This window comes from Sitodiplosis mosellana, unplaced genomic scaffold (genome assembly GCF_009176505.1).
Source record: "Sitodiplosis mosellana isolate CC-2019 unplaced genomic scaffold, AAFC_SMos_1.0 Smas_scaffold_6165, whole genome shotgun sequence".
Classification (NCBI taxonomy): Eukaryota; Metazoa; Arthropoda; class Insecta; order Diptera; family Cecidomyiidae; genus Sitodiplosis; species Sitodiplosis mosellana.
The window spans coordinates 4,019,431-4,034,002 of record NW_022601406.1 but is presented as its reverse complement, the minus strand read 5'-3'; the positions used below and the strand labels follow the sequence as shown (position 1 = coordinate 4,034,002).

The 14,572-nt window shown below is 36.9% G+C and overlaps 2 protein-coding genes across 9 annotated transcripts in view; one reads left to right on the top strand and one right to left on the bottom strand.

Annotated features, from left to right (window-relative positions):
* Positions 1-1,374: 1,374 nt before the first annotated feature.
* Positions 1,375-10,730, bottom strand: LOC129574883 (uncharacterized). Of its 2 annotated transcripts, none has more exons than XM_055457456.1 (10): positions 8,854-10,730; positions 8,392-8,578; positions 5,019-7,633; positions 4,322-4,917; positions 3,975-4,253; positions 3,364-3,727; positions 2,836-3,096; positions 2,573-2,682; positions 2,385-2,500; positions 1,375-2,190 (listed from the first exon to the last, which is right to left on the bottom strand). In XM_055457456.1, exons 1-9 carry the CDS (start codon positions 9,088-9,090, stop codon positions 2,410-2,412), a joined length of 4,740 nt encoding a protein of 1,579 aa, XP_055313431.1. In that variant the 5' UTR covers positions 9,091-10,730; the 3' UTR covers positions 1,375-2,190; positions 2,385-2,409. The 2 variants fall into 2 exon arrangements, with proteins under 2 accessions (XP_055313431.1, XP_055313430.1); XM_055457455.1 differs by having other exon boundaries at positions 1,375-2,144.
* A 41-nt stretch (positions 10,731-10,771) lies between these two features.
* Positions 10,772-14,572, top strand: part of LOC129574902 (uncharacterized) — a 12,029-nt gene continuing 8,228 nt past the window's right edge. Inside the window, exon 1 of one of the 7 annotated variants that reach the window (XM_055457533.1) lies at positions 10,772-11,251. The gene's annotated coding sequence lies outside the window, so the exon portion shown is untranslated. Of the gene's footprint in view, positions 11,252-12,209; positions 12,937-13,137; positions 13,498-14,572 lie in introns of those variants that run through there. The other 6 variants (XM_055457534.1, XM_055457531.1, XM_055457536.1 and 3 more) reach the window with 6 other exon arrangements.

Sequence of the window (14,572 nt, the reverse complement as noted above, 5' to 3'; positions counted from 1 at the left end):
GAGAATGGGTGATTCTCTACTATGGATAAGGCCATAAATTCGATATTCCGATTAAAATTCAGCTCAATTGGATCGAGTCATTCCACAGTGAAACCATATGATATCTTTCTCAAAAGTTAAAATTATCGTCATTTTCTAAAAATTCAAGTATTTGATCGAAATTGTGACTCGAAAAATCAGTTCTCAACCACGAAACATGTCGGACAAGTCAGATAAGAAGGAAAATATGAAGAAATCACCGAATAATTCTCCGAAGAAGGGTCATTTGCATTTTGTTTGTCGCAACAAGGAATGCGCCAAAGAATTCGTCTTATTCAATGTCAACAGAGCCGGAGATGTGCATCATTGCAAGAATTGCCGCCATTGGAATTCTATTCCATGGGATTTGTGCGACTGCAGCGCTAAGAAGAAGAACTAAATGTGAAGGAGCTGTATGTTTTTCAACCATCGAATTGTAAGTAATTGAAGAAAAAACGATTGTTGAAGTAATTTTGCGAAAAAAGCGTTTGAAATATGGATAATTTTTCGAAAAAGTGTAATATGTCGCATTGAGATACATATCGTCGAGACTTTTTGCATCCAAAAGCCTTTTCAAATGCTTCATTATTTTCCAATGGATTAGAAAATCCAACGTTTTACGTTAGAACCGAAAATCAAATTAAGAAATTGAAAAAACTAAAAATCGATTTTTTGTTGTCAAATTTCAGTGTTTGCCATCATCGAACCAACAGCCAGATGGACCCATGAATTTTTGTGAACAATTATAATAATTCCATGCTCTGTCAAAGTGTTGTGCTGAATAAATACTCTATTGTGGCAACAAATCAACCGTTTTTTTTTGTATCTGTTCAAAATTCCATAGATCATCCATTTGTTACAAACCTTTTCTGCCTTCTTTTTGCAAACCTTTTGATTTTGTAGATTAAAAGCATTCATCATCAGAGCTAAAAAAAGCGCCAGAGCTACAAAAACGCCGGAGCTAGAGAAAAAGAACGCCCAAAATTCCATCAAAAGAGAAAAAAAAACATCGAAATAAAAACACGGGTTCAATTTTAATTTCGAATAAAATCTTTTATTTCAAAATATCTCTTGTTTTTCTTTATAAAAAAGGTTTGTTTACATTCTTATTCGGTATGCTCTTCTTTTTTTTTTCTTTCTCATCTGAACTAATTGTGAGTAGAAAAAAAATTCAACAAATTTTTTTTTGTTTCAATTCGTAAATTTCCAAAAAGAAAAGAAAAAGTTCCAAAAACTAAAGAAGAAGAAGAAAAAAAAATTAACAAAACAAAACATTGCATGACGGCGATGTGTCGATGTGTGTTTTTTTCCCCTTTCTTTATAAAATTATATATCGAATGGCCGAGTTCCAAATGGTTTTTTTTTTTTCGTTTAGTAAAGAATTTTTTATTTGGTTGTTGTATCGCACTGCAAATGATGACCGAGAACTGAATCGCTTTCGAGTATACACTAGTGTCTATTATTAAGATTTTTAAAACTCGACAGTTTTATTTTAAAATCAATTGATTTGATGATGAGTTAAACATTTTTTTTTTGGTTGAGAATGACTGGTGTCGTTGTGAACACTGTATTTCCAGTGTTCTGGAGTTATCGTGATTCCCATATCCCATGCATAAACCACTTTTAACAAATTTCATTTATGTTTTTTTTTTTAGTTTTAGATTTGTACTTGTTTTTAAATAATGTTGATGGTTCCAAAGTGGGTTAAATAATTGTTGTGTGTTTGTTTGTCTGTGTGGAAACTGTGAATATAAATACGTTACGGTCACTTACCCGTTTGATTTTTGAATTTTTCTGAATATGCAAGCGCTCTACCGGTGAGCGATGCACAAGTGTATGCATCGCGGTCGCTCAACTAGGGAGCTATAACCTTGAAAAAAAGTTACTCTGGTTTGTTCTATCTCTCTGTCTCTCTGTATCTGTTGATTGATCAACACACACACACACCTGTACCAAATGAATAGTACTCGTGTGTCACTTCATAAATCCTCTGCATTGCGCGGCCACTTGTTCGATGGGTTTGTTTGCATTTCGAATATCCGTTAATCTTGTGAAAAAAGAGTCTGTATATCAATTCGTTTTTTTTTGGTTTTATTTTTTTTCCTGTAGTTTCTGCTCCTAATAATCTGCGAAGATAGAGAATGATGTGCTCCATTTAATGTATGTGTGTGTCTGGAATTGTGGACGATTTTCTTTGACGATCATATTCGTTTTGAATTTAATAAAAAAAAAAATCCGATGAAATGATTGATTCTTTAAAAAAAGAAGAAGCACACAACAAATGCTCTTTGCATGACTTAAACAACGCAATAAATACAAGCTCATTGAGAGAAAGAGAGATATCATCAAATTGAGAGAATAGAAACCTGAGTATCTGGTCCAACACAACAATCACACTGACAAATGCTTGTATTTGCATTGCTTGTCCTCACACCGTCCCATCAAATCGTACGGACAAACGATTGCATTCCGATCCGCAACGCTAAATCACAAACACAATTTCAGATCAAACAGATTTTGGATGATTAGCACTTTTGCAAGCATGAAAACACACCTGACTTCTGGTTTCGAATCAGCCGCTGAGCCTTGCATGTGCTCTAATGGTGAATCGTATTTTCCACAAATTGCCTCATTATCCGTCATTTGCATCGTTTCCATCGGTGCCTGGGTGATATCAAGCAAGAAGAAAAACACCAAAGAAAAGTTGAGAAATTTCCTATCGTTTTCGTTAAGGGGCAACTAGAACAATTCTGGCTGGAATTAAATATTTTGCAACTAAAACACAATATGGAAAGAAAAATAAGGGTGGTAAGTAACTGTAAGATTATCTGGTGACAACGTTGTTAGTTCGTCGACTTTTTCGGCTTGTTCAATTTCATTGGTTTTGGCTATGTCATTGGTTGGCTGTGTTTGTTTGGTTTCATTTACGCCATTTTCATTTTCTTGGTTTTCAACTTCAGTTCGTATCGGCTCAGGCGTTTTTGGCATTTCCACCTTTGATGGTTTTGCCATTAATTTTACTTGCTCTGGCTTATTTTCAGTTTCACGTTCAGTTTTGTCTTTGGATGGATTTGGATCCTAGAGAGAAAGAGTGATGTTTTAATAGGGAGAAAATTCATTTTTAGGGGAAAATCTTGAGGATTTCTGTGATTTGAGAAAATATTGAAAAAAAGTTCAAATTGATCTGGATACATTTGCTATTTCAATGAGAATTTTGGGAGGAAATGGAAAAAATTGCATAGAAAGAAAAAACAAAAAAAACTCTCATTATCCATAAAGTTTCTGAATTCAGAAATTTGGATAAAAGTTAAACTTTGGATTGATTCCAAAAAGAAGTCTACTCACCACAGCATCATCAACCTCCATTTGAACGGGTTTCTCTTGAGATGACTCCGTTTTACTTTCGTTTAGCTTCAATTCAGTTTTCGCTACTTTTGGATGTTTATCGACAGAATTGATTGGTGTTTTGATCACTTTGTCTTCTTTTTTCAATGTCTTTACACTTTCCATCCTCTGTTCAACTGCATTGCTTGGTATTGGCTTTGGAATGATTGGAATTACTTTGCTTGTCACTTCTTTCTTTGTCAACGGTGAAATTTTAACCGGATCTTTCGCAGGTACTTTCTGTCCTAACTGCTTCAATCGGCTCTTCTCGATTATGATTTGTTTCAATTTCTCCTTGATTTCGACATCTTTATCACATTGTACTCTGTTCCACAAAACACAATTGATTAGTATTTTCTTCTTATTTTAAAACTCATTTTCATCAAAATCCTTCTAATTTTTGGAACTCGTCCTAAAATCTAGTAAGCAATATGATTGGAATAAAAAACGCGGCCTTGTCTCAAATTGCAATATCAAAGCCAAATGGAGCTATAAACTAATCTAAACATATTCATATTCATTAATGATGAATCATCACTCTCACAAATTCGTTCCTTCCTGGTGTCACTCACTTGTAATTCGGTCCATTGACAATAGTACCCAGTCGATTGCAGCAATTTTCCAGTCTCAATAGCATCGTACGATCCGAAGTGATGGTTTTCTCCGTGGCTGCCATGACGGGATATAAGCTCTGTGTCACTGATTTCTGTTGAGTCAGTTGTTCTTCGATTGCTTTCGTTTGACGCCGTAAATCGTCCAACACTTGTTCCAATTTTTGTTGTTTTTGAGTCTCCAAATTCGTTCGGCACGTCAATCGATGTAATTTAGTGAGGCCATTCAAGTATTGTTCCCTAGATGCAAATTAAGCAATTAGTACCTTCTCCCTGCCATTGCCTGCAAGAAAGACATTATTACGAACCCATGATTTTTGTATCGTTTAATGTAGTTGGCCAGAAGGGATGCTTTGATTTTTGGTGTCTTTTTGGCAAACATGGCTAGTGTCATGGATGCTGGTTTCGATTCCGTTATGGCATTGCTATCGGCAACACTGTTCAATGGCTGTTCGCTTGAAACTTGCACTGGTGTAGCAACCGCCGCTTTTACTGCTGCTACTTTTACAGCATCCGTTGCCTGAGCCATTGCATTCTTCACCAAAACCTTTTTCGCTAACGATGTATTTGATGTGTTTGTTCCGACGATTTTATTCGATGGCACTTTGGTCACAAGAGGTGCTTTGATCACTTCAGTCACATTTTTATCAACTTCTACTTCCGTTGATTTGTTGGTTTGAATGAAACGATTCTCATTTTGTACAACTACAGTTAAATTCGGGAAATTGGTTTCAGGCTTAGCTGGTAATGGCTTTGCGGCAACTGTCGCTTGATTTTTCACGCGAGACTTTTGCTCCTTTTGCTTCTCCAGCAACTTCATTCGATTTAACAGACGATGATATTCTAATTGAGAAGACATTGGTAAGTGAGCAACCGCCTTTGACGACTCCGCTTTCGATGTAATCTGAAGATGAAAAAAGATTTTGATGGAAATTGGAATTAATCTCTGATTTTTTCTTCTTTTGAAGCAAATTTTGGTCGGTGAAAAATCGCTATTATCCTTACCTGAACCTTTGACGCAGCATTATTTGTACTCTTGTCGGCTGTTTTTTGTGCAGCCTTCGCCGTTGCCGGTGTTACAACTTGCTTTGATTCCAGTATGGCATCGGTGTTGGCTCGAACCGTTTGCAAAAATTGATCAAGCCGAAATTGGAATGTGTTATTTGAATCGTTCGATTGTGAACCCGAGTCCGCATCTGTCCTCTTATTCGTCGCACTTTCATCACAGTCCATGTCATCATTATCGGTAGATGAGTCCTCGTTTAATGAAATAATGAGTTTTTTCACCGGTTTTGCCGTCCATGTGGTGATAACCGGTGAGCCTGTGGATTTTCGAATCGCATCCATTTTACTCAAGTTCGTTGTTGTTGCTTTGGTCACCGGTGGTGTTATGCTTTGAGATCTTTCCACGACTTTTGGTTTTTCTGCGACTTTCAGTTTCTCTGCGACCTTTGGTTTTTCAACGGCTTTTGGTTTAGCTACTACTTTAGGCTTTGGTTTGGCAACTGTCGTTGCTTTTGCCCCTTGAGTGGTGGCAACAGCCTGAACAGGAGATGCTCTAACTGGTGGTTTTACCACAACATTTTCATTTACCGTCTTCAAATTTACCACGGTTGCCTTCGCGGCTGTCACCTTCAACACCTTTTCAACCGTATGCGGTATCACAGTAGGCTTTTCCTCAGCTACTTTCAATGGCACAACCGTCGTCGCTGTCGCCGTTTGTTCCGCGTTGAACAGCTCATTTTCATTCTTATCCAGTCGATTATTTACAACAGTCTTTTGAATTTCCTTTTGATCACAGTCTTGCAACGAATCGTTTTGTTTTGACTCAACTTGAACACATTTATCGGATGGTTTTATGGTTTCGGTTGTTGGTGCCGATGATGATGACGACGACGACGACGACGCTGTCGCCGCTGATGCTGCTGCCGTCAATTTATTCTGTTGATTGTTTTTAAGTCGTTTGAGTGCTTCGCGAAGATTTAGTGCTAATTTTGGCATATCATCACATTTGGATTGATCGAGGGATGGTGGCTCGGGTTTGGACACCGGCGTTTGCAAATCATTCGTTGGATCTTTTGTAACGGTCGATTTTTTCCCTTTTGATGACAATAACAAACTCCGTAGACAGTCCTCTTCCAGCGAATCGAACGAATCGATATGGCCATTGCCTTTTGGCACAATTTCAGTTTTCGTTGATTCCGTGGCACTTCCGTTCGAGCTGGACGTGTTGGTGCTGCGCATTTGTTCGATCAACTGAGCGCGTAGATCGTCTTCGTTGTCAATATGGGTACTGTTGTTCTCTTTAGCATCCGATTGAATCGACGGCAGTGTTGGCATGGAATTTTCAGTGGCCATCGGCTCTTTTTGCATTGTGTCATAGATCATGGAGAATGACGGTTGCATTGCAAACGGTTGGCTCATGGCAACAGCGGCCGCAGCAGCAGCCGCCTGATCAATATCAACATAGCCTGGATTGATGGCAACCGGAATGTGAACAGTGCCCCAATCAATGAACGGTTCATAGGGGAAAGTTTGTGGTTTGTCATAGCTGAAAATGGGACTCTTTGAATTTTCATTGCTACTGGCCAAATCCATGTCCATCGGTTGATATTGATTGCCCGGCGAACTGATCGGGCTGATATCCATATTATTATTGTCTGAATCGATGCAATCATTGCTTCGGTCACCCGTTTCATCGGCCACCAACACCACACTATCCGTTGGCGAATACGGTCGTACAATCTGCTCGACAATTTGATTTGCGAGCTGTTTCCTTTTGCGTGCCTCGTGCTTTTTCAAAACGGCCGATTTAAGTGCGATCAAACGCAATTCCTGCTCTTCCAGCGAGATGGCCTCATCGATTACATCATCCTGAATATCATTGTCATTATTGTCATGCACTATGATTGGCGATGCAATTTTCGACCTTGAATCACTTCGATCACGTTCATTCTTCGAACGTTTCGAGCTATTCTCACCGGATCGGGTGCGCCTTCGTCGTTCCGGACTCCTCGATGTTTTTCGCTTTCGATGTTTTGTACCCGGTTTATCAAGCGTTTGTTGACTTTGAATCACTGACAATTTGTGCGACAATGTGCTCGAGTTCACCGTTCGATTCGATGGTTCGATTATGTTCAATGCCATTTTTAATTCTTCACGATTTCGCAACAGTTCATCCTCTGAATCGCTTGAGTATTTTGCACGGACCACTTTGCGATCATCGTATTTGTGACGAGCACGTTTCTTACGTGTAATTGTTACTTCAATTGGATAGCACTCAACATCGGTGCAACGACGCTTACCATGCGCTAAACAGCGCTCTTTCTCATTTTCGATCATTCGCGTTTTGCGGCGACTTTGACGTTTCTCCTTTTTCGATGCACGATGCGATGCTCGGCCATATTTGTTATTGTCAAATAGACTCGGAATTTCAGCATCGCTGTCAATGAGCTGCGCCTCATCCGATGATATGTTTTCCACGTGTGACAATGACACTGATTTATAGTTTGTGATGGAAGACAACGGTGGGTTCGATTTTGTATGATTTGTTGTTGAACGATTGATTGTTGCTGTCGCTGTTGATAATGATTTAAAGTAATTCGGCGAACGACGATATCCTGATGATTTTTCGAGAATGAAAAGAGAATTTGAAGAGGAAAATATTTGAAAAATTGAATGAATTTTAGCTTTTTTCATGGTTGAATTTTAAAAATATTTTGGGTTTAAAAAAAAGATTTGGAAAAATAATATGTTGTTTTCTTCATGTTTTTTTTTAGAAAGAAGTAAGAAACCTTAATTGGAATGAAGACAATTTATGAGACACATTATTAATTTCGATTGAAATGATGAAATTCGATAAAAAAAAATCTGATTCGAATGAAGAAAATGCGTTGTAGAACTTTTGACCAAACATCAAAAATGGAGAAATCGTAAATTAATCGGATCATAAAACTGGAAACATAAAACTTGAGACAAGAAATCAATGATTTATCAAATATTTGTGGTTAATCCAAAAAAAAATCGACTTTAAAATTAAAAGACCTGAGTTCTAAAACGAAAACTTGAATTCAATTTAACTCTCAATTCGAATAACTGGAATTCAGGTAGAAAATTCAAATATTTTGATTAAAATCAATGACACGGTTTCTCTCTCTCTCTCTCTCTCTCTCCCTTGCGATAAAACTGTGCCTTTAAATCATCGAACCAAATGTTTGGGTGAAAGCAATCAAATCATTTTGTGTCACTGTGTTGTTTTTGAAATGAAATTTCATTCACTTGTGAAATGGATTGCGTTTTCCATGAATTTATATAATTGAATTAACATAAATGTTTATATAAATGACAGTAATTTTTTTTATTGATCGTAAAAACTCACCATAGCCAATAGCCGAGATCGATGCAATTTTTTCCAATTCTCGATTTTTCGCTTCAAGAGCTTCGATCTGTTGACGCAGTGTAAATTCTTCGTCCGATGATATGGCTTCGTATTCAAAATCATTGTCGGAGGTGATGATTTCACCTTCTTCGGGTTCGGCATCATCAACAATCACGATGGTTTCGGTCTAGACGGGGCATAAAGGTGATGTTTTTAGGTGTTCGATGTATTTTTGGTTATGTTAATGGATGTTTGAACATAAACATAACATGTTTGAACACGTTTGATAGTGTTTTCACATGTATAGGTCATAAGTTTGTTTTCATATTGATGATGACGTGATATGTCATAAAAATAATCCACATGGTGTGGATTAATTGTCACGCGCATTAAGAAAATTGTCTCTCCAATAAAAGAAAATGTTCAATAAGTCCAATTCGAAAATTGGCATTGTGAACAAACCTCCGGCGGTGGAACTGGTGATAGGGGAATGACATCGTCCGTTGATTTCACATCATCGATAATAGTAACGTCTGGTTCAGTTGAATTGTTGTAGCTGGCGGTTGTAATGGTGATGGCCGTTTTGGCGGGCGTTGCATCCAATTCATGTTGGCCATTTAGCTTAATAAATTCCTTGTTGCATGTAGGTTTGATCTCACTTTCCATACTTCCAGCTTCAAAATCACATGAAATGCCCATAATTTCGTCGATTCACTGTGTCGCTTCATATGATTTGTCTGCACATGATACGCATTATGATTGCATGCAACAAACGTGTCGATCACGCCAATGTTATAAATAAGCTCTGTGGTTCCTTTGGGTACGCGTGTACACACTTTATTTTTTTCTTCCCTTTCTCTCTCTCTCTCAATCTTTTTCACTCGCAAAATGCAACTAAACTACTTGAATGACCTCCATGCACGAAGTAACAATAACAACAACGAAAAAAAATATGGCTATGACACTACTTCTAAACATTCGATGGCAAGTACAACGCAAGAAAAAAATACGGTGCCGAGCAAAGTAAATGAACAAAAGAAAAATGTTTCGATTTTAAAAAAAAAAGTAACTTTCAACGCAAAATCAAGAAGAAGAACAGAGAGAGAAAAAAATAATAAAAAAAAAACAACTAAGAACTGAAATTATTCCAAATTTGCTTTGTTAACATAATCCACTTGGCCTTTGCACACTCGGAACCAAATCAATTACGACTCAAACACTTTCGTTGTTGTGTTTTCTCTCTCTGTGTGTGGCTCTTCTAAAACACTCGAAAAAAACCGATGCACAATCAATATTTTTTTTGAAGAGGATATCTTAAAAGTGAAGCGAAAATAAAACTGAATCGAAAAAAAATTTAGCGGTTAGAACGTTGTTTTTTGCAAATATTTTTTTTTAGATATTTTCTGTTTCCGTGAACATTGTAATTCATGGAAATGTGCTGACACAAGGTATTCTGAATTTACTACACACGAACTTATGAACGAAATGTCAAGCATTGTGTCACAAATTCCTTACTTGACTACTTAGATGGCGTGCGCATCCGCACGCTCAATCTGTCCCACTTTTACTCACGCAACACACAACACGTATACGGGCAACACTTTCAATACACTCCAATCACTTGTTGCCCGATTCAGAGCACCAACTTTTCAGAGCCCAATTTGTTTTTCCTTTGTCGCTTCTTCAATATTATATCTGAATTTTCATGGATCTCCGTCGTCGATTTCGTGAATGATAAATTTTGGAATCAGAAAATGCTTCTTCGTTGAAATGACGTTCAATTACGTCAAATCTTTTGTCAAATGTCGAAGCTGACCGTGATACTGGCACAAAAATCAAAATGTGCCTGGATTTGATGAAGATGTTGTTACTGTTGTTGGACATTTTCAGTCTTTCTCCCGAGAAATGAAAAGCAGTGAATTCCAACCATGCCATTTCCTTCACTTTTATCATCATTTTGGAAAAAAAAACTCACATTCGTTTTATTTTTATTGTTGAATGAATTTGGTTTGAGTAATAATAATCGAGTTATAACTGCCGTTGCGGGTTTTTATGACAATTTTGCAATTTTGAAATGCATAAACGTGAAATAATGGAATGCATTTTTTTTCTCTGCTTGATTGGACTTTTTTTCAACTTCAGCAATTAAAGGCAAGAGCATATTTTCTTACTGTAATCTGAATGATGCCCTCAATAAGCCGTTATTATTTGTGGCAAAAAATGACTTCTCTTGGAAATAATAAAAAAAACTCTCTTGCAAAAAAGCAACGAATTCTCGGTATTTTTTTAAGTAAGAAAAATGGGAGGCAAAGACGATTGCTTCGTTGAGTTTCTGCGTCGTCAATTTAGCGCTGAAAATGAATGCATCGTCAAATTATTCACTGTAATTTTGTGAAATTTTATGGCTGTACTCAAAATGAGTTTTGTGATAATTAAGTAGATTATTTTTTTGAAAAAAAAAAGAAGAAAAAAGTAGCCAACATTTTCATCTCGATATCAGGCTTATGTTATCCAACCTACAAAATTGTGTGTATGCCGCACAATCACCGGACGCGAAAACTAGAACAAACTATCAGCATGATTTTTTTTCGCTTCATATCTGCACATTTTTCGAAATGAAATTCAAAAACTGGAATTTCTTTTTCAGTCGAAAAGGAACATGGAAAGAGAAAAGAAATCGAAAATTTGGTTTGAAAAATAAAATCGTTTAAATCATTTATTTTGGATTCTCTATCTAAATTTGATCAAACACGGAAAAAAAACAAAGGAGTAGAAAAAGGTGTGATAAGCCTACAATAAGCCCGAAATTATATTAATACCGTCATAAAGTTCGGTATTTAAGCTCGGCGTTTGAATAATGGTAATAAAAGCAGTCACCGAAAAAAAATATTAAAAAGAATATCATAAAGTCAGAAGCAACTGAAAAAATAAATAAAATTCGAAAGTGTATGTGAGTGTGTGTGTGTGTGTGTGTGTCACGGAGCATCATCAACAAAGCGAATAAAACGAAGAAAAAAAAACATTATTGGCCGGTTCGGTAAAGGCAACGAGGCACCTATGACTTGATTGAGTGGAATTACTGTTCTTGATTTCTTTTTTTTTTCGCTCGTTGTCGTCGTCATTGTACTTGGACCAATGATGATTACTTGAGTGAGAACGGATTAGGAATTGGTACGAAGACCGCGACCGCGACCGCGCTAAAGGTTTTTTTTCCTTCTCCGTTTCTTTTGCTCTGCATCTCACATCAATGCCGTTGTTGATGAATATACATATACATCACGAAATAAATATTGAGGAAGAGAAGCGATGAAATAATGATTTAAAAATAAAGCGATTATTTGATTTAGGCAGTGATTGGATTAGAAACGCCGAATGAAACGACGAACGAACGCACGACACCAAAAAGAAAAGAAAAAAAACGTATGTGAAATATGATGAATGGTTTTACTGGTGGGCATAGCTGTTCTGTAGCCTCCCTAAGTAAAATATAGTGAGAATCCTTGCGCGAGAGATAGAGGAAAAAAAGGCTAGTAAATGGTAATTGATCGGCAAATAATGTTTTCATGAAGAAGAAGAAGAGGAAGAGGAAAAAACGCTATAATGCTCAATCCATGTAAATCGACACACGAGCAACAGAGCACACAGCTGAAGCGTTGAAATTTGTGTGCTAAGGCAACAAATAATCTCTCATATGGTTCAGCAAATGGTTGCGTATGTGTGCATATGTGCGTATTGTACAAGAGCTACAATGTTAGGTGAGTGTGTATGTGAATGTCGTGGTGCGAAGCGTGTATGTGCAAAGCGTGAAAAAGGAGATCATACACACCGGAATTGTGAATTGTGTGCGACGCAATACACGAGCGCGTTTGACAGAAGCTGAAACAGTCGTTTTTGTTGTACACTACTTATAACATATAGATATACCTATCGCTCTTTATACCACAGCAAAGTAAGTTTTCAAAATTAAAACAATAAATTACCAGCAGTAGCACACAGGAGTTTAAAAAAAAACGTCAAACCGATTTCATTTTCGAAATGAAAAAGAAATCAAACTAATCGTGATATTTTTTTTTTGGCATCGAATCGATAAAATATGACAGGGTTAAATTCATGTGTTCTTCTTATGTTTTAATTAAAAACTTACGGATTAATGAATCGATTTTGGCTAAGATACACTCAGCTATATTGGTTCATTATCTATTTGTTAATGAGCAGCAACAACAACAACAACAAAAACCGTGTTTGTGTGTGTAGAAGCAGCATTTAGGTTTCAGTTTTTTTTGTCTGTTGTTCATTTATCTAACTTAAGTCATCATAAATAAACAATTATTATCGAATCGGACGAAGAGAGAAAGAGAGAGAGAGAGAGAGTGTGTGTGTGCAAAGGTTCTTTTGGTGTGTTTGGTTGATTTTGTGCAAGCATTGAACGTGTTGTCAGTGTACGTGAAGAAATAGTCATTTCAAGCAAAAGCAAAAGAAAATAATACCGAATTGAAGATTGGCTGAAATTCTTATACTGCCATTCGGTGAACCGATTGGGATTAGGTGAGAGAAGAAGAAAAAAATACCGACACATAAACTGTCGATTGATTTATGGTCGATTCTTAATTTCACACTACACGAAGCGCAGAGAGAGAGAAAGAGAAATAAAAAATTGCTCTCTCGAACTGCAGCACATTGTCGATTGAATTTTCATCACACATTTGCATTCAAATGGCCGAGAGAGAGAGAGAGAGAGAGAGAGAAACAAAGCAGCACCAACAACAAAACAGTGTGCATTAATTGGACTGATGATTTGATTTCTAGTTCGTTTGTTTAGTAAAGGGAGATTTAATTTTTTGTTTGTTTTTTTTTTGCCAGTAACACTTTTGCAACGTGAGTAGATCGCGAACGTGTGCGGTCATTTCAAATGTGTACCAATTAGATGTATATGTTAAATGTTTGTTGTGATTTATTCCGAAAAGCATGTGTCGGTGCGAAGAGCGCGCTGCTCTCGGATTGACCTACAAATGTAATTTTCGGTATATTATTTTATTTGCAAATGAAAAGAGAGTCAACACACAGAGCGAAAGAGAGGAAGTGAACAAAACCGATAAAATAGTTTGTGTAAGTTATTGTTGCTGCTATTGTTGTTGTTGTTGATGCAAACAACAATGCAGAGCCCCCTTTATTTTTTTCCAAAGTTCAGCTAGGCATAAAGAGATGAGACACACACACACACAATGCCGAATTCAATTGAATTGCTTTTCAGTTGAACAAGGAGAAGAAGTGAATAAAAAAAACAGCAACAGCAGCAAACGCTGCGCGCACTTACAATGAACGAATCTGCGGGATTTCGTGCTTGATTCGTGCAATGATTTCCATTTAAATTGCATTTTTTCCCATCGACACAGCAAAATTGCCATACAGACTGAGACCGACCGACCGACCGACCGACCAAGAGCAGAAGTAGAAGGCGAATCGACGGGCCAACTAATTCCGCTACAAGTTGACTCAATTCCAACTGAAAATCAACAGAAAAAAATCACTCAATCCATCTCTCTCTCTCTCTCTCTCTCTCTCTCTCTCTCTCTCTCTCCCAAACATATAACTTCTTTCAACAATTGAATTGTCCACGGCGATAATGTTTAAACATGCGCACAATTTACAAAAAAAATTAAATTTTTTGTCTGCTCATCGAGATGGTTAGACATAATATACAGTCATGGACTAAATTGAGCGTACGACTGCCAGAAAAATGTATCGCGGACTATTTCATGAACCTAATTTATTTTTTTCAATCAATTCTTTGCACTGTTTGTTGCGTAATTATGTGAACTAATAGTAACCGAGAGAACTTTGAATTTTTTTTTTGGATTTTGTGATTTTTATTGAAAAATGTATATGAATGTCATTTTTGTGTTGGACAAAATTGAGCGAACGGTCCGTTTAATATTTGTTTAAATAGAGAAAATTCATGGAAATTGAAAAAGTGGGGATACAGTATGATGCACAAGCTCATGTTGCTTCGAAATGGTATATATGTTTTGCTCCACCGAACCGTTGTTTGGGAAATGGAGACGGTTAAACTTTTTTTTTATTTTTCACTTTTATCACCTTCAACACATATGAATATTTCTTGAACCAAGAATGAAATTGAAGCATCTTAACCGGCGTTTGAAAGCTTGAGGTTAGACCAACG